Below are 27,868 nucleotides of genomic sequence, written 5' to 3'. Positions count from 1 at the left end.
AGAAACTTGTAAATAACTCATGAAAGGATAAAGTTACATTAAAACCAAGCACACCATTGTTTTTCTTGTGAAATTCCAAATGAGTTTGATGTGTCACATGACCCTTGTATTGAAAAAACAATAGTTGGATCCAAAATTGCCGACTTCAAAATGGCCACCATGGTCACCACCCATCTTGAAAAGTTTCCCCCTCTCATATACTAATGTGCCACAAGAAAGAAAGTTAATATCACCAACCAGTACCATTTTATTAAGATGTATCCATATAAATGGCCCACCCTGTATATTAAAACTTAAATGAAAATGGAATAATATATAGTTATAATTCAAGCTAACTAGAACTTTCCCATCAGGTACAAGCTTTTTAAAATTGAAAAAACTCATATAAAAGTCAAAAATGACTATTTTAAAAATCATCCATGTAATTATTATTCATTGTCGAAACAAATATGATTCTTCGAATGCATTACACAACAAATCAAATATGATTTATTTGACTGAATTAAGGCTGTTTTAACCTATTTAACAACTCAACATTGTTTGAATAAAATGTACTAAGAATAAATATGCTTAATTGCATGGTGTAAGCTTTCACTATGTTAAGCTACATTTACCTTGTAGATCTAGGGCTAAGAAATAAAATTAGAGATATGAAACGGCTTGCACACGGTATTTCACGTAAGGTTCAAACAATTTAAACCTGATGTCAAATGCCATAGTAATGAATTTAGATAACGCCATAATGGCATTTGTCAGTGCATCAATTAAACAGAGTAAAGTTACTATATTTTCTTCTGACATATTGTAGACTAGATTCAAAGGTTCAAGATTCACAGTATTTTTTTTACATAAAGGCTGAGTATGTGTATGTATATGTTGTTCACACATCCACTGTGACCATCTGACACCACACCAGCCCATATGCCTGTCCCTACTGCCCACCAAGCTAAGATTGAAGCCATGCGCTCATAAGCATCTTTGCAAGTCTGTGCAATAGCCCAATAGTTAAATATATGTTAACATGAGATCTAGAGTTGAAGTATAGAATTACAAAGAAGATAGTGACTAATTTGAACTTGCTGATTGGTTGATTAAGGATAAAAATAAAAACAAAAAAAAAAATAAATCAACAAAAAATCTCTTGAAAAATCAAATTTCTGATCAGGTACACTCATGAAGAGTTGATTGGTTGAAGCTGCTAAAAAGGTAACTGTTACCTGGAAACAACCCAGAAGCCAGTCAGATAAACTACAGACTGGGAGATCATTTATCTGTAACACACATGAGGAGGTTTTTAACTTCAAGGAAAACCAATTTATGTGCAACATAGTAAGTTATAAATTTTATTAATAAGAAATGATTAATAGCACAATTAAACAAGATGATTCTGTATCAAAATTTGCTGACATCACAAATTAGTAAGCAATATATTTTTATTGTAATGCATACCCAAGATTTGATATTGGCAAAAGGGGTTTGGGGAATCAATAACAGTTTAAGAATTACGTTTATGAGACAAATTTGCTACATATATTTTCAATATGCTTTATTCCAGTTAGGGTCAAATGGTGCTTATACTTAGTCCACTGTTAATTGTTAAGACAGATGTTGAATTAATTTGTTAAAAATGTTCAGACAATTTACATAAATTGCCTTGTATGTGTGTCACGTGTGTGCCCTAGCACAGCCCTACTATGAAGTGTTAATATCAAAGAAACTGTTTAGCTCTTTAGTTTTGTGGTAGCTTTAATTTATTGGTGCAAAACATAACCACACATTCATTTACCCTCTATTCCTACAAATATGATTTTATAATTAATTGGAATTATACTGTGTACTAGTGATCTGTATATATATATATATATATATATATATATATATATATATATATATATATATATATATATATATACACACCTATTAAGAAAATCTGATGGAACAAGTGATTGAGACTATGAATGGTTTAAGGGGAAACAGTGTCATCCACTCTAGACAGGAAATAATCCATCAATTAAAAAACAAATTGTCTTTATTCTGTATTAACATGCATGCACACACACATACATGCAAACAGAGTGGAGAAAAAGTCATTTGAACCAGAAAGATATTATGGAGTTTTAATTTCCATGTAATAAAATAATACCACATTCTCTCTCCAGCTTGTGTACTGTTCTTCTGCACTAGTACTGGGACACTGGCCAGTTGTCTAGCAAGATGCATCCTCTAATATGCACAGGGAGCTGCTTAGAAGAACGGCACAATGCGCACATGTATGTTTGAGTGTGAATCTCACCTGAGACCCTCCAGCAATGGGAATGATACAGGTTAGGAGGTTCCCAATAACGGTTTCCAAGGGAACGTGATGGCTGTCCACATGTACAGTGTAGATGAGCCCTAGACAGTTCTGCAACAGACAAAGGAGGATGGTCAACTGAACCTCACAGTCCCTTTTAAACAACTAACAATTTTAAACATCAGTTTCATATTAGCATAACTTGATGCTAAGAGAGCATTTATACTTCTGCTTTGGTGCTGGCGCCATACAGAAATTGCATTGCCATACTGAATTTCAAACATTTTACTCTACACTATGTAGTGAACTCTACACTAAGTAGGTGCAGTAGTATTACTTTTATAAATCTTTTTAAAAAAGATTGTTGTTTGGGACAGAACATTGTTTAGATAAGGTGCAAGGAAAAAAAATAGCTGACACGTTTTTCCCACATGGTCCCGCTTCTTGTTATTTTTTCCACAGAGACATCTGTATTTTTCCATTGATCAACATTTTTATTCATCCCTGAAATCTCTCGCTATGTATTTGCTGCTGCTGTCTCTATATTGTGGAGAAGGAGTTCATGTTCCTGTACTTCTTTGGTTCAACATAAACAATGCCTGTCCGACTATGGACAAATTACAGTCGTTGTGGTCCGAGTCAACACGACACACAGTTACATTTCTGGAGAGGTGCATGTCAGGCTATGGGGTAATGTTTGCATCGACACGCTGCCTACAGAGTTGGGCTTAAAACAGATTTAATGCTTGTGCAGATTCACAAAGATCTGCAGTCAGTAATCCAAAGATAGATAGATACTTTATGGGAAACTTAAAAATTTAAATGTTCATTCATTCATTCATTATCTGTAACCGCTCCAATTCAGGGTCGCGGTGAAAAATTTAAATGTATTAAATGTAATTAATGCTTGTTTGTTAGAAACATATGAATGACAAGTAAAGCAAGTCATTAACAGTAACGTGATCAGAAAAAATTGTATTGGTATATATTATACTACTTTGTTTTGTTACAAAAACATGTAATCACAACCCTGCTTTACTTTGTATTGAATATTATTTGCTATAAAAAGTTTATACACTTTAGCCTCATAGCTTCAGTGAAATATTAAAGCACATTTAACTTTATTAGTCTTCAGACACAAAAGATTTTCAGGTTGGCCTACACAGTATATATGTGATTTCTGACCTTTTGTGACAAGTGTGCTTACCCTAAACACCTCGGTGTAGTCCAAGCGGGACACCAGCACCAGGCTTTTGGGGGCATAGAGATGTTCTGGCTGAAGGAGCCCAGATGGCACATCCTCTTCAGCCTCACTAGGATCTTCTTTCTATAAATAAAAAGAACATTTTCACCAATGCATCTGTTAGAGGTGTACAATGAACATCTTTATGAATGACCAGTTACTAGCCTGATTAATGTAAAAAAAAAAAAAAAAAAAAAAAAAAAAATTATATATATATATTTTTTTTACCCGTTATTATTATTATTATTATAATATATATATATATATATATATATGTTAATAACAGGTAAAATCATGCATGATTCAGAACTTAATCATAACAGAGAAAATTAAACAGAATTAATACAAAAGGAAAAAATGTAAAAAAAAAAAGCTGGAATGCATCTTATCTGACCTGAGGGTTCTCTACTGTCTCCCAGAAGGTGAAGCAGGCACAGTAATGTCGCTCTGAATTGATATCAGTGAGAACAGCAACAAAGAAGGAAGGGGACAATCTTTCGTGAACCAGCTGCCATCCACTAGGCTGACAGAACTAAGAGAGAGATCAAAATTTGTTATTATTTGTTTATAGCATTGTAGATACAATCATGAGTGAGAAACAAAGCTTAAAAGTTTAACAAATTTACAATTAGACTTGATATAATCTTTGGTAACACTGTACTATATATTAATGATCATATGTACACATGACCACTACATAGGCCTCACGTCACAGATGACATACATTCTCTAGCTGAGTCATTTGTTATAAGTTTTTATTTTAATCAAGTGTCCTGAGACATTATAGAGATGACAAAAATGTATATATATATATATATATATATATATATATATATATATATATATATATATATATATATGTATATATATATATATATATATATATATATAAACAATTAAAAATGAAAATAGATGTTCTGTGGAATTAATATTTATAAAAATATCTAATAATTATGCATTTCATTTATATAGTAATATTCAAGAACCAAAACCAAAAGGATAACCAAGATTAACAAAGGATCACCAAGAGAAAAACAAGAACACAGTAATAGAAAAAATAAACAAAATAAAACAGAAATCAGAGGTGACAGTATATAACTAACCAGTGAGCAGCACTTAACCATGTTAAAAACGAGCTAAATAAAATAACAGACAATCAACCTTTACTGGCATCAATAAATAGCAATAAAAATAAACAGTAATAATAATAATAATAATAATAATAATAATAATAAAATAGCAGCATATTTAAGAGGTCACTAGCTGGAACTTGTCTCCTTTGCCCAATATTAGTAACAGGTAGCAGCAGCAGGCCCCTAACAGCAATGAAGACATGCTCCTTCAGTCAGCAGCAGCTAGCAGCGGTGTTAGCAGACAGCTAGTCTCGCATTGCCATTCTCTCTAGTTTCTATGGATATTCTGGTACCTTGTGCCACATGGCGAAGAACCGCCCACTAATGCAGGAAAGGAAATTTGACTGACCAATCACAACTAGCAGACAGTTAGCTGCTGAGCAGTGCCAATGAGAACATGCTCCCTCTGTTGACATCAACAGCCTGCAGCAGTGATAGCAGACTACTAGCCACCGTCAATGACAGCACATTTGGTCAACAGTCCCAGCCAACAGAAGTTGCGAAGGCAGGCAAGCAGCCACAGAAAACAGCCAAGAATACAGGTTCCACTTGTTACCAGGGCCAGCCATTACCACCAGTGATAGAAGGGAGCTATCGTGAAGCACTGACAAAAACCAAGCACCTAGCCATCTTGGAATTTTTTATGTGCAATAGATTTGTCTGCTGTAACTTATGACTATTACTTAAAAACAAACACACAAAAAAAAAAGACTGGACAAACAAAGGGAAAACACTAAAACTAGTTTACTAAAATGCCTTACTATGTGTGCTATATGTGCATATGTGAGAGAGAGTACTCACCAGCTCAATGCCCTGGGGGAAGGGGTTATCCTCCCAGTCTTTCTCTGGAAATCGCTGGAGAATCCTGCCTTGACCCTCACTCCCCTCTAAAGTGAGACAAAAACAAAAAAGGCTTCATTCACCCAAGATGTGGAATGGGAAATGAAAGATATTTCAATTGTTAATTATAAAGTAGATTATAAGTGTTACTAACGTTGATCTACTGGGCCTACAATAAAAAAGTAAAAGTGCGCTAAACCCAACTTAAGTTTAATACATGTATTCACCTTAACTGAAATCAGTTTTAATGTAAAATATATGGTCCTAATAATAAGTAATTCTTCCATAAGTATTCCGTAACTGGTCACAAAGCTGATATGACTGACATGTCTTATCCTTCCCACACAGATTTAATAAAGCTTGGCATTCCAGTTTTTTGGCTATATGCAAGGTCATGAAAACATAAACCAAAATGTTCATGCATAAGCAAGGGCAATGTGAAATGGGTGGTCTGTTTTTGTTTGCATAATTCGTACATATATATAATATGTGTGTTTTTTTATATATATATATATATATATACACACACACACGGGCATGTATAGTTTCAATGAAACTGAAACTAATTTATTAGCATGGTGTAGGGCCTCGTTTTGCAGCCAATACAGCGTCAATTCATCTTGGGAATGACATATACAAGTCCTGCACAGTGGACAGAGAGATTTTAAGCCATTCTTCTTGCAGGATAGTGGCCACGTCACTATGTGATTCTGGTGGAGGAAAACATTTCCTGACTAAATTGGACCAGCATGGTGGCCAATCTTAATTAATTGCACTATATATATATATATATACACACACACACACACACACATACACACACACACACACACACAAAAACACACACCCAACACGACAGTCTACTGTTACTTTAGGAATACCAGTAAATTCCCAAAATGGAATACATGAATATTAATCCTTTACCTTCCCAATGCATTATAAATGAACTCCCAATATTCAAATAGTATTGATAAGAAGTATCATCCAGAATTTATAATGAGAGAACATTTTTAGTATTCAACATGCTTAATTCTTCTGCAGTGTGAATAATGAGTATGAGCATTTAAAGAAAAAAAAAGACATGCACACCCTGCCAGAGGCACTGTTTGTGAAATTACGTGCATATGCACTCTTTCTGCCGCAATGAAGCAGCATAGTGGAACAGTTCTGTTTGGCAGTTTAACGTGTCAAGAGATAACTTAAAACAGTGTCATGTTTATAAAATTCTAGTGCTATGACTGCTTTGGCCACATCATTAAAGCCATTAATTAATTAGCAATTTCTGGTGCCATATATGACGACAGCTAGAGAAATGCCACTGAATGTGTTTCATGCATTAGAGCAGTATCTTGCTGTTTCTGCTAATAAAACAGATCCAGTAACCTTATCGTTGTGGCAGGGCTGTATTTAAAAGATACCATAATCACTATTTATCAGTATGACAAAGGCAACATCCACTCACTGTCTTAAGTCGCTTTTCCACCGCATGGGTTCGGGCTGTAATTGTCTCGACTCTACATGGCTCGGCACGCTTAAAGCTTGTCGCTTTTCCACTGGCATGGTTTCCTCACCAAATGGACCCGGTGATGTTGCAAAATCCTGTCTCTAACAGGAATTGTAGGCTTTTCAAAAATCACAACGGCAGCGGAAAAAAGTTAGGCACTGTTTACTCATCATTTATTCACGTGTTGTTTTTGTCTTTTGGACTGAATACGGCTCCGCGCTCAGTTCTACTTGTTGCACGTTTGGCTTTCACTGGAAATTTTAGTCTGGCAACAGCCCAAGGACCTCTGCAAAACACCTTGAGGTAAAGTTACGACCTGCCGTTATGAGTCTGATAAAAATATATGTGAAAGCTGCTGTAATTAAAAAGATTTTACAAACAGTGAGTTTGTGCTATATTAGAACGAGCTCTGCATTGCATGGTAATTGACATGGCTCTGGTCAATCAGCTCACTGCAGGATTTACACGTCACCATTTTAGTACCTACTCGGCACGATTGGACCAGGTACCAGATTTGGCCAGTGGAAAAGCAAGAGAGCCGTGCCGAGTTGAGAAGAGTTGTGTAGGTTCTATGGAGTGCAAAAGCGCCATTATAGCCCAACAGTGTGTTTAGTCTTAGATCATCAAAATGACAGAATAAAATTAAAAACCGAATAAATACAGCTAGAACCTAACATTAAAATAAGGTCCCAAAAACAATGTTTAAGTTACAAAATAGGTTAAACAAATATTACAAATATTTAACCAAAGCTAATTTCATACCAGACACTCTTCAATACATGTCATGACATGCTGCGCATGATACACTGCTTAATCAGTGTTGTCTTTTACACCCTGGCAAATGTATTTCTTTCTAATATTCAACAAACGTCAATAAAACAAAGGTAACTCTTTGGCAGACTGCACACTGATATCATGAATTTTTTTGCAGTGCCTGTGAGGCAGAAAGTGCACGTCTACAGACCCTTCTTGCAACATTTAATATCTGCATTTTCAGAGTTTCAAATTGGAGTTACCAAATTGTTAACTGACCGTATGCAAGTAATTAGTGCTGGGCGGTATCCAATCAGCAACCAGCTACCCCTAACATCTATGGTTACTCATTGAGCCCATCACATGAGTACCTAAACCACCCACTGCATTACTAGCTTTTTCCAGGATTCATCAGGGTGGCACCTGCCCTCATCAGGGTTTCGCTGAATTAAGCCCATGACACCTCCAGAAGGCTCAACAGGAAAGTCTGACGTCCCAGACCCACCCAACTCCAAGCTAGCATTACAGTCCTACCTTACCCTTAAGCATCAACAACCGTAAATCCACACTGGGTACCCTGGTGACCAAGGCTGTACTCTAGCCCCACTGGCACCGTTAATGCATGCTCTGTGCCACCTCAGTGCTACTTCATCACAACACCACCTCAACAGTGCATTTTCCCCAACTAGTCTGTGTTCTCCTTATCCACAACCACTGACTAGACTGACTAGTTTCTCATAACTCCTTCACAGCTGCCCTTCCGGGCCCTGATGCCGAACTGCACAAGCAGGGATGTGGCAGACTTGGCTAAAAATCCCCTAACACCTATCTCCAAAGGTCTAACATGTGCCTGCCATTCGTGTTCCCTCACTTCATCCACCAAGTTCATGTACCTCAGTTCTTCCTTTCGAATACTTCGTCTACTGCATCCTCAAATGTAACTGTTAACTCTATGGAATAAACCTCAGTGCCTCAGTGTAGTTAATGCAATGCACTCTGGGACCTGAAGTTTTGTTACCTACGTCCACCAAAAATTTCCAATCACATGGTTTACCCCATCTACAAATATTTATAGCCTAATCACTTTATTACTACAACCACTTGTCAATGCATTTTCCTCCAAGCATTTGCTATCCAACAAACATGCTAAAACCATTAACACCCGATTATGTCTCCATGTATACCTCCCCTGCAACAAACTAATCTTGCAAGCTGATAGAATATGCTTCTGCGTGCCAACCCCTGTACATAACGTACAACTAGGGTCTTCACCTACCCACCGTCCAAGATTTTGTGGAGTTGGAAGGACATCGTAAGTTGCTCCAAGTAAAAACGTAATACGACTTGCCTCCTTCACCCACAATTCTTGCCAAGTGATCTTCCACTTTAAATTCTCCCACAGGGAAGCTACTGGCCTTGTTTTGCCTGTGACACTGCTGTTGCACACCATGTCTCCTCTTCCTGATCGCGAATAAATCTAGTCATCATTGCTTTTCTCTGGTGATGTGACCTTACTAAACTCTTTCCACAAATAACCTGAGCCAAGGCCCACTCTTCGCATTGCACTTGACCAATCAACAAATACATATTATACAGGTTTTCATGGCCCCACACTCATAATCAGTTTTCAGAGTATGGCACTAAATTAGTGAAAGAATCATAAGGCATGACAGTTAAAGTGAAAAACCTTTTATTTAACACATTTTTCAGGACAACTTCAAAACTTTACGCTAATTTTCACAACTTATGTAAACCAGCTAAAGTTAATGTCATCAATCGCTCACAGTTTATTTTTTGTTTTTGTTTTAGAAAACTTTACCTTCATTAATTTACAATATATTTAAACATTCATTCATCATCTGTAACCGCTTATCCAATTCAGGGTCACGGTGGGTTCAGAGCCTACCCGGAAACAAAGTGGGGACAAACCCTGGAGGGGGTGCCAATCTTTCACAGGGCAACACACACATATTCACTCACACACTCAGACCTATGGTTACTTTTTGAGATGCCAATCCACCTACAAACGTGTTTTTAGACTGTGGGAGGAAACCGGAGAACCCGGAAGGAACCCATGTGGACACAGGTAGAACTCACCAAACTCCTCACAGACAGTCACCCAAAGCGGGACTTGAACCCACAACCTTCAGATCCCTAGAGCTGTGTGACTGCGACACTACCTGCTGCACACCCGTGCCGCCCCCATAATTAAACAAAGAGGTATTTAGATATAAAGTAGCCAGGGCTGATTGTCAATTGTTGTACTGCACTGAAGAAATCTTAGCTTCATTAAATAACAATATTTAAACAAATAAATAACAGTAATCATAAATAACAACAATGGGCAACTTCCAGCAATAATACTATTGCTTTAAGAAATGGTACATTACCCAGTATTCAAATATTCACCAAATAAACAAGTGCAACTTGTTACAAAAACCATCATTCAGTAAAAGTGTATTAATGTGGATCTTGCTTTAAAGATGTTATAAACATTAAAAAAAATTACAACTTGCATTAATAATGACTTACACATTCCCCAGGTGCATACAGGTAGATACACACTATTCACTTATAGAAAAATAGCAAGTGCAACTTGGTGCAACTACTGCAACTATTACCAGTATAGAAAGAGTATTCACACACGAACAAGGCACTTGAGTAGGCTAAATCTCAGACATTACACATTTTGGCAAGGAAAACCAGACAATCAACAGCATCTTATTTGAGTTCTGCTGTGTGGCATGTGAAAATAATGTTCTCATCAATGTTGAAAGCTATCTCCAACAAGGAACTGGTAGCAGGGATGCATAGATATTGTTGGGCTAGCTTGACAACTTGGGGGATATTTGCTTGGTAGAATTTCCACCATTCCAAAGGAATCACTGTCAATCTCTGTAGTGTTCAGGTACATTCTCAGCCCCACTGTGATGGCTTCCTCATCTGTCAGCCATTACAATGCTACATACCCATGCTGATTTTTTTCTTTTTTCCCCCCCTTTTTTAAAAAAAAAAAAAAAAAGCTGGACAAAGTTTTTTCTTTTTTCCTGAGAAGGAGGGACAAGCTCTGCTGCTGCACCAGTTGGTATGCTAGTGCTGTCTTCATATTGACCTTTTAGTGACTTTATTTCATGTACTGCTCTGGATATAATGTGTTCCACCTTTTCGTTTAGTATGTATGCTGTTCTGTATCGTGGATCAAGAAGAGTCATGATACCCAAGAGTTCATCCAAGATGGGATCTGAATATTTCTCATTCAAGTATGTTAGAATGTTTTTCATCACATTGGTCAGTTGCATATCATTCTCCTCCGCAGCAAGAATGCTTGAAGAGATGGAGCATGGGCATGGAGCTTGAAGTAGGAGACACTGATATAGTGCTCTCCTGACAAGTCATCTGTGAACTCCTGGAGTGGGCTCAACACCATGTTCACAGAATCCAGCACATCCTGAGCAAAGCCCAAATCTCTCTGTTTCTTCCAGGAGTATGAGAAGGAAGACACAATTTGTTTGCAGACACCTACTGCACTGTGTATGCGGTCATCTTTCGTACCTGTCAGACAACAAACAATTCTATTAGTATTATCATTTTTATACATTTGCTAGGCTAATCCAAATGATGATTGTAATAGATTAAGACTAACCATAAATTAAAGGACTATATTTATAAACTAATATACAAATAATTTAAACAAGCCCACAAAGTAAATTAAATATCACATTATGTAATGCATAAATGGAAACACTGATATGTGAGATGATAAAAAGAAAAAAAATGGTTATACACACATTTTTTATATAGTTCTTATTAATAGGACGTGTGTTTTACCATTACTTAAAGTATTTATTTATTATTTCAGTAACTATTACATACCTGTGGCTATGTGAAACCTGTATCCAAAGCACTGCAGCCTTGTCCAATTGTTAATTTTCACAGCCTTCTTGATGTTAGTTCCACTGTCCGTTGTGATGGCCACTTGTCTGTGCTCTGCAAGCCCCCAGGCATCAAGTGCTTCCATTATGTGACTTTACCACAAATCTGCAGTCGTCGAATAGTGGGGGACTGTAACCAACTCTGTTTGTATCTTCCTTCTGTGTTCATGGCACAACTTAGGATTGCTATTTCGCTAAAGTATTTCCAACCTGGGATGTCATATATAAAATTGAGCGTCATTACCATAGACTTGAATCTGACTTACTCATCTGTGCTCATTAGAACCATGTCTTTGGCTATATTAATTGTTATGGAGTTTGTTATCTCAATGTACCACTTGCGATTTTGGTCGAAGGGAGCACCTTCAGGAGACTCTTCAAGTGATGTCTGACTTGCCTGTCCTTTAGCTTTGTCAGTTTTACCTGATGTTGCGGAAAGAGCTGATTTTAGTTTAATGCATTCCAAAGCATGTTCGCGTCCAAGGTCGTTCACCCTTTTAAACCAAAAGTACCTCCAGACAATAGACAAGGCTCCTTTTTTCTGCAAAAATCTGGGTCATCATCTACTTCAATGTCTGGTACAACATCAGGTTCAGAACTTCACCCGTCTGTTTTCACGTGCTCAACAACTCCACTAACATTTGCGCTCTGTTTCATGCTTGTTTAGCAGCACAGCAATGAAAAACATCCCCTGTGAAACAATTTACCACCGCTCTGCATTCCAGATATGGTTAGTCTTTTTAAACTGATGTGGCCGGTATATGAAAAAAAAAAATTTATAAAAAAAGGTTTTTGGTGCAAACCGGTATTCTGCCCAGCACTATGAGTAATTATGCATACCTTGTTAATATAAACCTGAAGGTAAGTGTAACCGAGCAACATGGCAGATGGATAAATGGATGTTGAACATGTTACATGAGGCAAAATATACCTACCACAAACACACTAATGATTAAATGTGAAGTCATTTGTCATAATAACATCCAGTATATTTTTTCAACAATATTGTTGGACAAGGTTTACAACCTCATTTGGGATAACATCACTTAAGATCTTACATGTTTATTCTACCATACTTTGTACTTCAAGATTCACAGTTTTTCGTTTTTTAGCCTATATTAAACTGATAGTAAATAAAAATACCTGAGGAAGAATCTTTCTGCAAACCAATACTTTTTTCTTTAAATCATAACATTAAAAAACATTAAAACATTAAGCTACTTTGAGCTCTTAAGCAAACTCTCACACAAACAGAGCCAGCTAGGCATACAGTACGAAGCATAGAGTCTCAAAGCCAGCAATGTGTGATGGTGAAGGGGGGAAGAGAGGGTATGGGGAACTGTTGGTCAGTGCACCTTGTCTTAGCTGAAGCATAATCATGGGAATATCCCTATTCATTGAGACAGCTGTCTGGTTCCCCCTCAGCACAAGTATATCACATAAATATATATTACAGCACTGACTGAACAGAGTAAAAGTAATCATTAATTATATTATTAAATATATTACCAGTATTAGCCTTTCTATTTTTCACACATGCTAATCTTAGAGAACCGGAGCCCACTCCAAGATGTGTTCCTGCCTTGCACCCAGCGATTCCGGGTAGGCTTGGGACCCACCGCAACTGTGAACTGGACAAGTGGTTACAAACAATGAATGAATAATCTTAGAGTACCAAACAACAAAATGGCCAAAACAATGCTAAAACCAGTCAACAAATGTGAAATAGCATTAGCGGTTCCTCAAAAACCTGCCAAGGATTCAGTGCTATTCTAAAGTTCTGTAATTATGTTAGTTGCTAAAAGAGAGTGTAAAAAAGGAGGCTACAGGCAGTTATAAATATCTTTAACCACTTTCGTTGTGTGAGCATTGGCACAAACATTTATACATTGTTACCTGCACCATTTGTGGCTAGAGGAAAGCAAGCAGGTTAAGATGCCCCACCTAGATTCTATAAAATCAGATCTTCTGACAAGGGCTGTTTGCTCAAGAATAATTATAATTATATATAATTATAAATAGTATGAGTGCATCCTGATCACACAACCCAATGTGCACTGCGCAAGAATTAAAATGCATATCTACAGATTTATTTAATCAAAATCAAGTAAGCAATTTGCTTACTTCTGTAATACCAATAAGCATCAGTTGGCATTTTCAATTTAACTGCAAAAACCTACAGACAGATGGGCAGGGTGACATGTGGTTTACCTCAACCATGTGCTCTATCCAGCAATAAGCTGTGCAGGAAGTTCCCCATTTCTTCTGAAAGCTTAATCATGAGCTATTTTAACACCTCTTGAAAGATGTGTCATTCAATAAGTCAGGGAAGTGACATCACAAAAGCTTCCTACATCCTTTAAATTTAAAAGCATTCTAAGCTGCCAAAAGCACACAGAACTGATATTGAAGAGAAAATAAAAACAATCTTAATTACCAAGCCATGTATTACTTTGGCCTTGATTCAACTTAGATAGAACAACTGTAAAACAACAAATATTCAGTATTTCTTACTCTTAAAAAGGGGGAAGAGAAAAAAAAAAAAAACATCAAATGTAATGGTTCACATTCATTCATTCATTCAAAAACAAACAAAGGTTCCAAAAATGTGTTTTTGCAAAACGCAACAAAAGGTTTTGTAAAATGCAATAAAAATAATAATAATAAAAAAAACCAGAAAATCAGGAACTTGTACAAAAAAAAAAATAGAAAAGGATGTGCACACAAAAATAGATTTACAAAAATGAACTGATAGCTGTAAGGGCAGGTCTGTCTGTTTGACATTAGGAATGGGAGGGACCCACATTTTTGATACAGTATTTAATAAGGTCTCAAAATATTATCTCATTATACAGTATTACTGTGTGGAGGGGGTGCTCTATGCCTTTTTCTGAGTCTTATATCTTTGAGCACAAATTCGAGTGAATCTAGCTAAATACATCCTGACAGTGCACATTGACACACGTGCTGACGATAAAAATCCATTTCTGGGAGAGCAAATTTCCACAACTGGGCCTGAAGTAACAGAAAAGTGTGAAAATAAGCAAAATAAGACAGCATACACTGTTAAGAAGCACAGCTGGTGCTAACGGGCACTTATGGTTTAGCACATCACAGCAGATTGTTCAGCGAATTGAGGCTCAAAACACATATTTAGAAGATAAAGTCATATACCTGTGAGCACAAACTTGAGTGAAGGATTTTCTGAGAATTATATTTGTTTACAGATTTTTTCCTTTCTCTTTTAACCAAAACTCAGCACTAACCTTATAACTGTTGTGGGCTAATGGGCTTGTGCTTTTCTCCACCCGTTTTCAGACTGTGACATCAGCACCGAGTCATTGAGCTCCCACAACGCAGACCCGAAATTTGACACACCACACACACATCATAAATACCGCCCCCATTTTAAGACACTGTGGTATACGGTATTATCATTATACCGTCCAACCCTATTTGACATTGCTGTTTAGCCTCAACTCTCCATTTATCTACAGCTCTGGACTGATCTTGGTTAAACAAGAGCAAAGAGAAACTAGGCAAGCCTAATTATGCTAGACTGCTATTAGCCATATAGACATTGTCAAAGAGGTGTTACTGGCATTTCAAAAAATCTGGAAAGCTCAAAATACATACCCTTCTCATTGGAAGGTCTGAGAAAGCTTTGGTGCTTTGTATCAATGTCTTTGTTTACATGTGGTTTTTAATGTGTGATTGTGTTGAACAGAAAATATAGAGGGCAGGACTAAAAAATGCAGAAATGGAAAAAACAGCACAAAGATTAGTTCATATTATATAACACCGGCATCAGTGCATTTTTTGTTCATTTTATTTAGAAATAAACACTCGATAATCTACCACGAAAGAACATTTTGTTGATTTTCAGAATTACAGTTGCATATTTATTCACTGAAAAATGTTAAAGCACATGAAGTTTAAGGAGGCTGTGCACAGATATATAGAGTTTTATAAACACACTAACACCACAAAATGTCTCCCCACCACTTCCCTTTACAATATTACAGGCAAAGACACACACTCACAAGAAATTAGACAAATTCAGCAATCCTGAATTTGAAAATAATCAATATTGTGATATTAGTGATATTTAGACTTGTGTGTCTGTTACCCATAATATGGCATATGTTCTGTACATGAATCATTTAACCATAGTGAAAGTGGAAAGTGGCTCTGAGGTGGAGGAATTTGCTCCAAAAATTAAGAGTGGCTTTTGGAGGTGCTTTATGTTATAAAATAGCACATGTTTATTAAACCATGGTATTGCGTTTAAAATAAAAGAAGCCTTTAATAACATATTTAATTTAATATAACATTGAATTTATTGCAATGGTCTGTTTGCGAAATTAATACAAGTATTTTTCAGTGTTTTGTCATAGTGCCACGAATATTGTTATCGCCAAAATACCCTGAAATCTTGTGATATTATCTTAGAGCCATATCGACCACCCCAGTAGGCGGTCCGGCAAACAAAGGATTAATTTATATGTTAAAATGAAACAGAGCTGAGGATCTGATTATCTCAACATCTCAGAAGAAGGAATCAGAAAGAGTCGTTCATCATTTTAGCCATAAGAAAATTAAATGATTTGCCCTAATGTAGCAAATACCTGTAGTGTGTGTGACAAGGCACTGCATAATTTAAAAGGCATAGTCATACATCAGTGATATTTACACTTATTTGCCACATTTTTCTGTACATACATTACACTTTACATTATTTCAGACAAAAGTGAATTGCCAATGTGACCAATGTGCAACATTAATGATGCAACAGCAGCCATTCTGCACCAGTATGCTGCCCTCACATCTGCTGTTTGTTAGAGGATATTACAATTCCAAGAGATTTTACATTAATTATATTTCTGTATTTGACATGGTCCCTTTATCCAACAGATGAGAAACCTCTTTGGTCTCCTTTTTTTGGTCACCGTTTTTCAATTATCAGGAACCCTACAAGAATCCTGCAGAACATGTACAATTTGGGTGGTGGAACATTCTCAGTGCTGCACTGACACTAAAGTGGTGGTGTGTTAGTGTGTGTCGCTCTGATACGAGGGGATCAGACAGCAGTGCTGCTGGTCAAGCTGGGCAAAATGGACCAAAAATTATATCTCTATTTTCTTAGCTTTAATTTAATGAGATTTAATGAGATAACAAAAAGGCACTTCTGAGTCAAAGCTGCATGTCCCAAAAGTCACACAGGAAATTTATTAACATTCAGCTGTAGATGTACATGAGACTTTGCTCAAAAATGAACTGCTGGCAAGTATTAAATAAAATGTTATTCAATATATTTTAGTTGAATGGTGATATACGTTGTGAAAAATTATGTGAAAAAATGTTTTATGAACATTTTATAAACAGAACATTTAGTTTTGTGTTACCTCAACCTCATCTCTCAATATTAAAAAAATAAAAATCAAATGTCTAATGCATGTTTAAGAAAAAGGTTTTCATTAACTTTTCCCCATATTTGTACATTGAAAAATATGTTGTAAAACAAAGCAAAAAAGAAAAACATTTTTATTTATCAAAATAAAGACTGAAGTACATGTTAAATGACTTTATTAACTTACAGACCTACAGTGTCTGTAATAAAGTGCTTTTAAAAACAGGGTAAAGGCTTCGGCTCTGTGCTCCCAGTGTGGACTTCTGGGAAAAAGCTTGTCTGCAGACACGCATTTGAATCTCCCAATCTTCAATAAAGTGGATAGTCACACTCAAATATGGCTCACAGGTGTGGCTTGACCATATATCTGTCGTCAAGGCAAACTGTTTTACACTCGCAAGCCGGTTGGAAAGGGTCCGTCAGCCTTAAATGTACAAGTTAGGCAGCGCTTCTCGTGCAAATAAATTGCGACTGGACAATTGGTATCGTGGGTCAGGGGTTTTAATCAGTCTTTGGGAGCCCTTTTTCTCTAAAGTTGAGACAGAGCATACCCTTTGCTATGTAGTAAACCACCACTTTAGTAATACCACGCCACTTCATACTTTTCTTTTATTAACGCACAGCGTTAGCTAATGGTGAAATAGACATTTTGATACTACCTCCTTTCGACATTCCCTGCAGATAGCCATTTCTGCTACTCATCTGACCGGTAAAATCCAAGCCATTTACATATAACCAAACTGCTGTGAGTGTGAGTGAGAGAGAGAAAGACAGAGAGAGAGAGAGAGAGAGAGAGAGAGAGAGAGAGAGAGAGAGAGAGAGAGAGAGAGAGAGAGAGAGAGAACACGGGTGGGGGCAGGGCTGTGAGCAGAGCAAAGCAGACAAGATAAGCAGAGCACAGAATGGCCCTGTACAAGATTTAGACTTTTAAAAACTTAAAATAAAAACTCACTCCATATCCCGCTCTGTTCTTTCTTGATATATTTTAATATATTGATGTATTGGCCAGCCCTAGCTGCTGGTGTTTTTAAACTCCGCCTTGTCACTGCTGGACTGAGAATAGACTACTAACAAAATATATCCAGCCAACAGCATCCTGCAGGCAGCATCCTAGCCAATGATGAAAGAATAGAGGACGATAAACACAAAGTGCAGCAACAGATGTGTTATTGTCTCTGACAATGTCCTCTAGGAAGACCAACAACAATCGCTGCAGCACTGAGAATTATCCACTAGCCAAACGATACATGCTGTGTGGTGAAGAACATTGAAGAACAGAGTGAAAAGGGGCTAACAAAGTATCCAGTGAAACAGGTGAACTACAGTCTGTAACTGTACAACTACAAAGTGCTCCTATATGGTCAGTGGAGCTGATAAAATGGACAATGAGGTAGATGTTCCTAAGCCAGTGATTGTTCAGTGTATTATGGCAAAATACATATAAAATATATTTCAAAAAAAAAATTATATATATATAAACAAAAAACAAAACACACGAGTAAACAATTCTGCAGCTTGAAAATGGAAAGTGAAAGTAAAACTAGTTTGAGGATCTTATGTCATTGGACAATACAATCCTTGCCAAGTCCTCAACCCTCTGGCTCTGCACTTTCCAGAATAATTTTTCTTGCTCCAGATTTGTCCTTTTCCTATTTCTTTTTTTTTTTAACTCACTCAAGCACATTATTGTTCCATCTTGTAACAACTCGTCCTTACCCTCCCCCACAACCTTTAGAGTAAGCATTCACACTTACTCTAAATAACCACATTAAAAGTATTGTAATGGATTAATCGGCAAAGATGATGATGATGAATATTTTAATGTAAAAAGTATAAACAAATCCTTAAAGGCTATGACAAATGCCATTCGATTACAAGCTTCACACTATAACCAAAACACACTAGTGCTGAGGGTCTTCTGCTGGTGCAACTGCTGACTGGGTCAGGCTGGCATGGTTGCCATGGTGAATTTTCTCAGATAATCAGATGGCACAGACACAAGGTGAGAGTTTGGCATTCAATCCCAGCGGTCAGAGCAATCCCATAACCCACGGCTCTATAAAGCCTGCTGTTGGTGCTGCAGCAGTTGTTGTAATGCATATCAATAGGAAAAAAACAACCAATAAATATTTTCAGTTTCACATAGAAAAGCACAAGCATTAATCAGTCACACACCCTTAAAATCCATGATCTAATCCATTAAATCTCTTAAAAAGCGAGTCTTAAAAAGGTGCAGAATTGAGGTATAAAATCAAACAATCAATCAATGTCCTTCTGTTGCTGGTGCTTATTGCTTGAGGTGGTGAAACATTATGTCTCACCCTTCTGTTGTTATGGCCTTCTTTCATTTACATAATACCTTGGTTTATTGTACATTTAATATTTTAACAAACCACCTGCACAGTATTGAATCACTCCCCCTTTTTTTATATAACTAAGCTAAGTCTGGTATGCTGCTTTCCTCGATTCCGTTTCCGTTCACATGACCATCTTCTGTGTTTTCCAGTCAGCTGCAGGCACCTAGGTCTAATAATGACCAGAGTGTTTGAGGCACATAATGGCACGATGGTGAGGAAGACCATGACTAAGCCAGACGAGCAAGTGTTGAGTCTGACTTCAGTGGAGGTGTGGAAAACTCAGTGCAGAGTCAACCCATGGAAAGCTGCAGGACCAGGTAAAATCCTCAGGGAATAAACAAACCAATTGTTCTCACTGACATTTTCAACATCTCCTTGAGCAGCTCCACTCTCCCAATGTGCCTCAAGACCCATTGTCCTTGTTCCAAAGTCTACAGCGTCCTGCCTCAACGACTACCAACCCACTACACTCTCTTCCTTTATCATGAAGTGCTTCGAGAGGCTAGTCATGAGAAACATCAAAACTCAGTTGCCCCCTTCACTGGACCCCTGCAATTAGCATACCGTACCAACATTCCACGGACGCTGCCATCACCACTACCCTTCATCTCTCTCTCTCACTCACTTGAAGGACACACGTCAGAATGCTGTTCTTACTAAGACAGTGTTCTGACTCCTCTGCTGCTCACACTGTTTACTGTGTGGCCAAGCACACTTCAAATCACATTATAAAGTTTTCTGATGACACAACTGTTCTGGGTCTCATCCGCAAAGGACATGAGCCAGCATAGGAGAGGAGATGCAGAGGCTGGCCCCTGAACACCAGCCCTACAGCAAAGAAAGGCCAGCAGTGTCTCTACTTCCTCCGGAAGCTGAGAAAAGCCTGTATCCCTTCGCCCATCCTCACAATTTTCTACAAGGTTAGGTAGTTTATATTTAGCTTCATACCTGCACATCGGGCCACATTAATGGCAAGAAAGGTATTTACCTAACATGGACATATGTGGTATTAGCTGAATCCTAAGGATCCGAACTTTAATACTGATCAAAAAATTGTTGCCTTGCGCCCAATGATTCCAGGTAGGCTCTGGACCCACCGCGACCCTGAACTGGATAAGCGGTTACAGATAATGAATGAATGAATGAATGAAAAAATTGTTGCACTTTTATTACTATGTAGCTTACAGGCCACTCCCAATAACAGAGATCTAGAATGTATTCCTCAATTCAAATATATGCTATATGTGTACACTAATATACACCTATAACTCAAAAACGCTTTTCCCAAATATTTTAAAACTTCACATGCTTGATCAGACTGAGGAGCAGATGTCATAATTAAGTTGGTGTGCCACTGCAATCCTAGATGGCGCTATAACATAAAAAAGCCAATCTAATCAGTTTTTGTCCAATTGTAGCGCCCCCTTTTGGTAAATTTTGATCATATTGTACATACTTCTTCAGGGTAAGACCCTAAATACGTTTGTCACGGTTGGTCTTGATTAGACTTAATTTGTTTGAGTTATAGCTAAAAGAATGTTTAAAGCTCCACTTCAAATTAATTGTTTTATTACAACAAATGTTTGTCCAAATGCTGAACTTTTTTTGATAATTATTTACCTACAGACTGCAGATTCCAACAAGGTCTTTGTTTGGGAATATCGTAAAATTCCACAGACTAGTTCGAAAAGCTTCAATTTTAAAAATTTGGAAATTAAGAAAAAACGAAGCATTTTTTGACAACACTTGCAATTACAAAGTTGTTAGGCCCTCTGCAGAATATAAAAAGAAGCAAACTGTGTGTCAATATACTTAATTTTCACAGAGATATATAATATTTTCTTGATATATCGCCCCCTAGTGGCTATCGTTATGACAATTTTTCTGCTCTTAGGGAGGCCTCCCAGGGACATACCAGTCAAATCCCATGATGATTGGACCTTGTTAAGGTTGTCAAACAGCTGCTGACAGCTGATTGGTCGATGACAATCTCAATTTTGCCCGAATCGAATTTTCCTTCATTTTTTACTTACAGCCTTGCCCACAGAAGCAGCATGCCAAGCGGTGGTCCGATCCGCCTTATGGATGCTGAGATATAAACTTGAAGCATTTACAGCACCCCCTATATGAATATTGGCCTCTCCTTTGACGTGCTACCTCAGAATCATGTCTGGTTACAGTTACATATGAAATGTAAACACATTTGAGTAAAGTATGAATTTGGTATAGATTTTTAAGTAAATCATAAAATAAGCCGAAAAGATTCATTTGAATATGGTGGCCATCTTGAATCGAAATTTCAAATTTATTTATTTTTTTGATAATTATTGATCTACAGTCTCCTGCGAACATTTTGAGAATGTTCTCAAGAAAATTGGACAAAAATCCACGGAGGAGTACACAAAAGTAGGTTTTGCAAATTATGCAAAATAGCAAAAAATCTAAGTAGGGGGAACTTAGTGGTTGTATGTACCTTTTTAATTCGGCAGGACCCAAGGAATCAGGGGAAAAAAAGATTTCGTCTCTACGCCACAGGGGGTGGAAAATCTTTTAATGAAAGCGTTTTCCTTTGCTGTAGCACCCCCTTGAGGCCAATTGGGCTGATATTTTGCGCCTGAGTAGCCTTTTGCGCCTTTCCCTGTAGAATCTGGGGAAAAAAAGAATTTCGTCTCTACGCCATACGGGGTTTTAGGGAGCGACGCGGAACACGTCGCTATAGCGCCACCATCAGGCTGATCGGGCTGATTCTTTGCGCCTGAGTAGCGGTAGGGTTTACTACCAGTTGACCAAACAACAAGTCTGTAGGACCTACGGTTTGGGCTGCCCATCTTGTTTCATCGGAGAAAAAGAAGAAGAAGAGGAAACAGACCAAAAACAATAGGATTCCAGCACTTGCAGTGCTTGGACCCCTAATAAGAAGAAAAATCCTAAAAATTACAATATGGTCCTACACTACGTGTCAGGACCATAATAATTAAGGCCCTACAGTTTTCAATCGACCAGAATAATCAGCAAACTGACATAATGCAAAGAAGCAAGACACTACAGCTGCAACTGTCAACTACTTGACAAAATCAGTGGATTCATATATTATTATATTATCAGTGGATTTCTGGGGGTGATCTGGCAACCCGTTTGGCTGTTTCTGTACCCGTTTGGAAGCTGTTTTGATCGCTCTGGTTTTCCTGTTTACTCGTTTCCACTGTTATTTCTATATTTATATCTGTTTTTATAACCTACTAACCATCCATAGATCTATCTTTTAGATTGTCTCTGCAGGAATATTCATTACAGAGGCACTAAAACTGCCACCGGACCCTGGAGTAACGTTCTTGGTGTAAGTTACTAAAATCAACTAAAAGCGGTAAGTACCTGCAATTCCATGGCTACTACTGGCTGTTTTGCCTGCTCAGAGTGTGGCATGTTTAGTTTAACCCCCTTTTCCACCTCTAGCGATAAAGATAGTGGTTGTGTTTGTACTAAGTGTCAGCTAGTTAGCTCTCTGGTGGATAAAGTGGACCAGTTAGAAGTGCGCATCCGGAGCTTATTACTGTTAATGGATAAACAGCGAGATTCAGTGTTAGCAACTCCGGGTGCCTTAGGGAGAGTTAGCACCCCCACGACTCCGGCGTTAGAGCCCTCACAGCGGTGTGAATGGGTGACGTCTCGGCGTCATAGCCGGAAAGCTAAGGCTGATGCTATCGCTGAGGCCAAAGCTAGCCCACCGGGACACCACGCTCCTCCGATTCGCGTGTCAAACAGGTTTGCCCTGCTCAGCGAAGCACCCGCTGAGGAGCCTGTTAAGAGTGCTCTGGTTATAGGAGACTCTATTGTTCGACACGTGAAATTAGCTACTCCTTTAAGGGCGCCGGCAGTAACAGTTAGCTGTTTATCGGGAGCCAGAGCGCTGGATATTAGTGGCAACCTTAGACTGTTAGCTAATAGGAGATATTCGAGGGTAGTCATTCATGTAGAAGCCAATGATATTCGTCTGCGGCAGTCTGAGGTAACTAAGGGTAATATTACAGAGGTGATTAAACTGGCCCATGTCTGATGTCCGATGCCGTAATCTGCTCTGGCCCCATACCAATGCGGCGTGGCGACGAAGCTTACAGCAGACTTTGGGCGTTAAACTGCTGGATGTCCAAGTGGTGTTCTGAAAATCAAGTGGGCTTTATAGACAATTGGTTACGTTTCGAGGGCAAGCCTGGTCTTATAGGTAGGGATGGTATCCACCCCACGCGGGAGGGTGCTGCCTTACTTTCCTGCAGCATAGCACATAGTCTTTTAGTTAGTCAGCAGAGTAGTGTAGATAGCTGCTGACAATCCAGAGCCGGGACCAGGCCGCAGACAGACAGGCTAAACCGACCGTCTGCGAACTGTCTTGAGGCGTCACCCAGGTTCAACTGTATTGAGACTGTCTTTCCCCCGAACTAAATGTAAAAGTAGAAAAACAAAATCAGCCTGTTTCAGCAACCTAATCAATATTAAATCATACACAACACCTAGCAGCAACACCTCAGAACTAAAATTTGGGTTACTCAACATAAGATCACTAAACTCAAAAGCACTCATCGTAAATGATATTATAAGTGATCATAAATTCAATGTTTTCTGTTAAACGGAAACGTGGGTTAGACCAAATGAATATTTAGCACTAAATGAAGCCACCCCCCTAGGCTATAATTATGCACATAGCCCAAGAATATCAGGCAAAGGAGGTGGAGTATGTGTAATTTACCAAAATACCCTAGAAATTAGTCTTAAACAATGTGACACCACCTCTTCTTTTGAGGTACTCTCCACTATTATTACAAATCCGGTCACAAAAAAGGATGCATTTTTATTATGCAACATTTACAGACCACCAGGGCCTTACTTAGAATTTCTGAAAGAATTCAGCGATTTTGCTACAAACCCAGCGGTGTGCAATCATAAAGTTATAATTGTAGGAGATTTCAATATCCATTTTGAGAAGGAAAGTGACCAACTAAAAAAGGCATTTACCTCAATCTTAGACTCCATTGGTATTACTCAAAATGTAACAGGGCCTACACACTACTGCAGCCACACTTTAGACTTAGTTCTGACACTAGGTCTTAACATTGACAAAATTAATATCTTACCGCAATCCTCAGAAATCTCCGATCATTACTTAATTTCATACGAGCTACGTTTTAGCCATAATATATGTAAGAACCCTCGCTATTCTACAAGGCGTATAATAAAACCATCTACTACCCTACAATTTATAGAAAACCTACCAGAACTATCGACCCCAGTTCCAACTCCATCAGACCCAATGGACCTAGATGTACTAACTGATTACCTAGAAAATACCTGTCGATCTACTTTAGAAAAGGTAGCACCACTTAAACATAAAAGTATAAGACAGAAAAAGCTCGCACCATGGTATAATGATAAGACCCGTACTTTAAAACAAACATTACGAAAACTAGAGCAGAAATGGTGATCAACCAAGCTTGAAGTGTTTCATTCTGCCTGGAAGGACAGCCTTATGAGTATAGAAATGCCCTCACTAAAGCTCGCTCAGCATATCTGGCCTCGCTGATCTCCAATAATAAAAATAATCAGAGAGCACTGTTTAGTGTGTTTTCTAGAATTACAAAAAATCAAGCAGGTTCTGAACAACTAATTCCAGCAACTCTCACCAGTAAAGATTTTATGGACTTTTTTTAATAATAAAATTGAGAATATTAGACAACAAACTCAAGCCACAGGATCAAATCCATCCCGGCTGCCACCCGATGTGAATGATATAAAACATAATATAACTGTAAAAGAAAGACTTGAAACCTTTTACCCACTCCCGCAATTAGAACTAGAGAAGATTATCACCTCCGCAAACTGTACAACTTGCACACTTGATGCAATTCCCACAAAGTTGCTCAAAGAAGTACTACCAGCTATTATTGATCCTCTTTTAACTATAGTAAACTCATCCCTTAGTCTGGGCCATGTACCCAAAGCTTTTAAACTAGCAGTTATTAAACCTATGATCAAGAAACCAAATCTTGATGCTAGTACACTGTCTAATTACAGGCCTATTTCTAATTTGCCATTTCTGTCCCAGATCTTAGAAAGAGCTGTGGCCCAACAACTTAGTTCATATCTACATAAGAATCATATATATGAAAAATTCCAATCTGGATTCAGGCAACATCATAGTACAGAGACAGCTCTAGTCAAGATAACTAGAGCTAATAAAGATAAATGATCTTCTTCTTGCCTCTGATCAAGGCCACATATCCCTGTTGGTGCTTCTTGACCTAAGTGCAGCCTTCGATACAATAGACCACAATATTCTTATAGAAAGGTTAGAAAACCTGGTTGGAATCACAGGGACAGCCCTATTATGGTTCAAATCTTACTTAACGGAACGGTATCAATTCGTAAAAGTAAACAATCTAAATTCAAATTATTCTAAAGTAAGATTTGGAATTCCACAAGGCTCTATTTTAGGACCATTATTATTTACATTATACATGTTACCGCTAGGCACAGTTATAAGAAACCATGACATTAACTTTCACTGTTACGCAGACGACACACAATTGTATATTTCAGCCAAGCCCGATGACAAACACAGATTAAAGAAAATAGAGGACTGTGTAAAAGACGTGAAAGGCTGGATGTTGCGTAACTTTCTCCTTCTAAACAGCAACAAAACAGAGGTCCTGCTTTTGGGTCCAAAAGTGGCAAGAAATAAATTATCAGATTTAATTTTAAATCTAGCTAACTTTCCAGTTAAACCTGGTTCAGCAGCAAAAAATCTTGGTGTCATAATTGACCTGGATTTATCATTTGATCAACACATAGGTAGTATCACTAGGACAGCTTTTTTACATCTTCGCAATATTGCTAAAATTAGAAATGCCTTATCCCTTCAGGACGCAGAAACATTAGTACATGCCTTTATTACTTCAAGGCTTGAGTACTGTAACGCACTACTGTCAGGATGCACCAGCAGCAATTTAAGAAAACTTCAACTAGTTCAAAATGCTGCAGCTAGGGTCCTCACTAAAACTAGAAAATTTGAACATATCAGCCCAGTTTTATCATCACTTCATTGGCTGCCTGTTAAATTCCGCATTGACTACAAAATTTTGTTATTAACATATAAAGCTCTACATGGGCTTGCTCCTGAATATCTTCAAGATACAATTTCCTATTATGAGCCTCCACGTTCACTCAGATCACAGAATACTGGATTTTTAATTGTTCCCAGAATTCAGAAGGCCTCAGCTGGGGGAAGAGCCTTTTCTTATAAAGCCCCCAGACTCTGGAATGATCTTCCAGAAAATGTTCAGGACTCAGACACAGTCGCAATCTTCAAATCTAGGCTAAAAACACATTTGTTTAGTTTATCTTTTGGTAGCTAATGCTCCTCCATAGATAAAGGCGGCAGATCCGGGGGGTCCATGGACACAGGGAATTATAGTAAACTGAGACGCTGGTGCTGTCGTCCCGCCGCTTCTCGCGATCACTCAGGTTTGTTGACGGTGGAGCGGAGGGATGCCAGTGTTTCAGGATGCTCCCAGGTCTGTGTGTCCTCCTGGTTCTCTCCTTTTAGTTAAAGCTGTCATAGTCAGATCTGCCGGAGTCATTAGCCACACTCTGGAAATTTTCATATTTTCTACTTTACAAACACAAAACAGTTCAAAACTAATTCCATCCCTTTACATCTTTCCGAGTAAACAACTGCCCACCTGTCTGTCTGGACACTGATGGATGACTGTCGAGACCCTCCTCCACGCTTCAGACCAGCTGCCCACGCTCCAGCAACCACCAAGTGCCTTGAAGCTGTCCCTACACTGAAGTTCTCATGGACTACTAACTATCATCACCAGTAGATTGACCAGAGGAGGATGGGTCACCCCTTGTGAGCCTTGGTTCCTCCCAAGGTTTCTTCCTCAGCTGGGGGAGTTTTTCCTTGCCACTGTCGCCCCTGGCTTGCTCACTTGAGGGTTTTACATTTGTTTTTACAATACATGTCAAATCTTTGTCTTACTGGAATTCTGTGAAGCTGCTTTGTGACAACATCAGTTGTGAAAAGCGCTATATAAATAAATTTGATTTGATTTGACTTATAAAAACTACAGCAACTCCTGGCCAAAAAATTGGAATACAATAGCAACAGCCTAATGAGACCATAACAACCACTTAACACACTAGCAACCTTCTGAGATACCCTAGCAACACTGTAGCCACTACCTGGGATAAGACAGCAACCACAGTAACAGCCTAGTGATACCATAGCAACCATTTATGAACACTTTAGCAGCTACTGTCCATAATAAACTGCTTAGCTAACACAACTAGCAAATCTAATGACCTCAAAATGGCGCCGAGGATGGCAGCCACGGTGACGAGCTCCTCCGT

General features: G+C 38.1%; 1 protein-coding gene across 4 annotated transcripts in view; it reads right to left on the bottom strand.

Annotated features, from left to right (window-relative positions):
- sbf1 (SET binding factor 1) overlaps nucleotides 1-27,868 on the bottom strand; it is a 121,819-nt gene that overhangs the window by 69,644 nt on the left and 24,307 nt on the right. For 3 of the 4 annotated variants that reach the window (XM_066667977.1, XM_066667980.1, XM_066667979.1), the window contains exons 2-6: nucleotides 5,471-5,556; nucleotides 3,931-4,068; nucleotides 3,501-3,620; nucleotides 2,294-2,404; nucleotides 1,218-1,271 (exon numbers count right to left, since the gene is read on the bottom strand). In XM_066667977.1, coding sequence (XP_066524074.1) covers nucleotides 1,218-1,271; nucleotides 2,294-2,404; nucleotides 3,501-3,620; nucleotides 3,931-4,068; nucleotides 5,471-5,556 — 509 coding nt within the window. The remainder of the gene's footprint in view (nucleotides 1-1,217; nucleotides 1,272-2,293; nucleotides 2,405-3,500; nucleotides 3,621-3,930; nucleotides 4,069-5,470; nucleotides 5,557-27,868) is intronic. The other variant, XM_066667981.1, reaches the window with a different exon arrangement.

Source organism: Hoplias malabaricus, chromosome 4 (assembly GCF_029633855.1).
Source record: "Hoplias malabaricus isolate fHopMal1 chromosome 4, fHopMal1.hap1, whole genome shotgun sequence".
Taxonomy (NCBI): domain Eukaryota; kingdom Metazoa; phylum Chordata; class Actinopteri; order Characiformes; family Erythrinidae; genus Hoplias; species Hoplias malabaricus.
The sequence above is the reverse complement of the archived record's forward strand: the minus strand, read 5'-3'. Positions and strand labels throughout refer to the sequence as shown.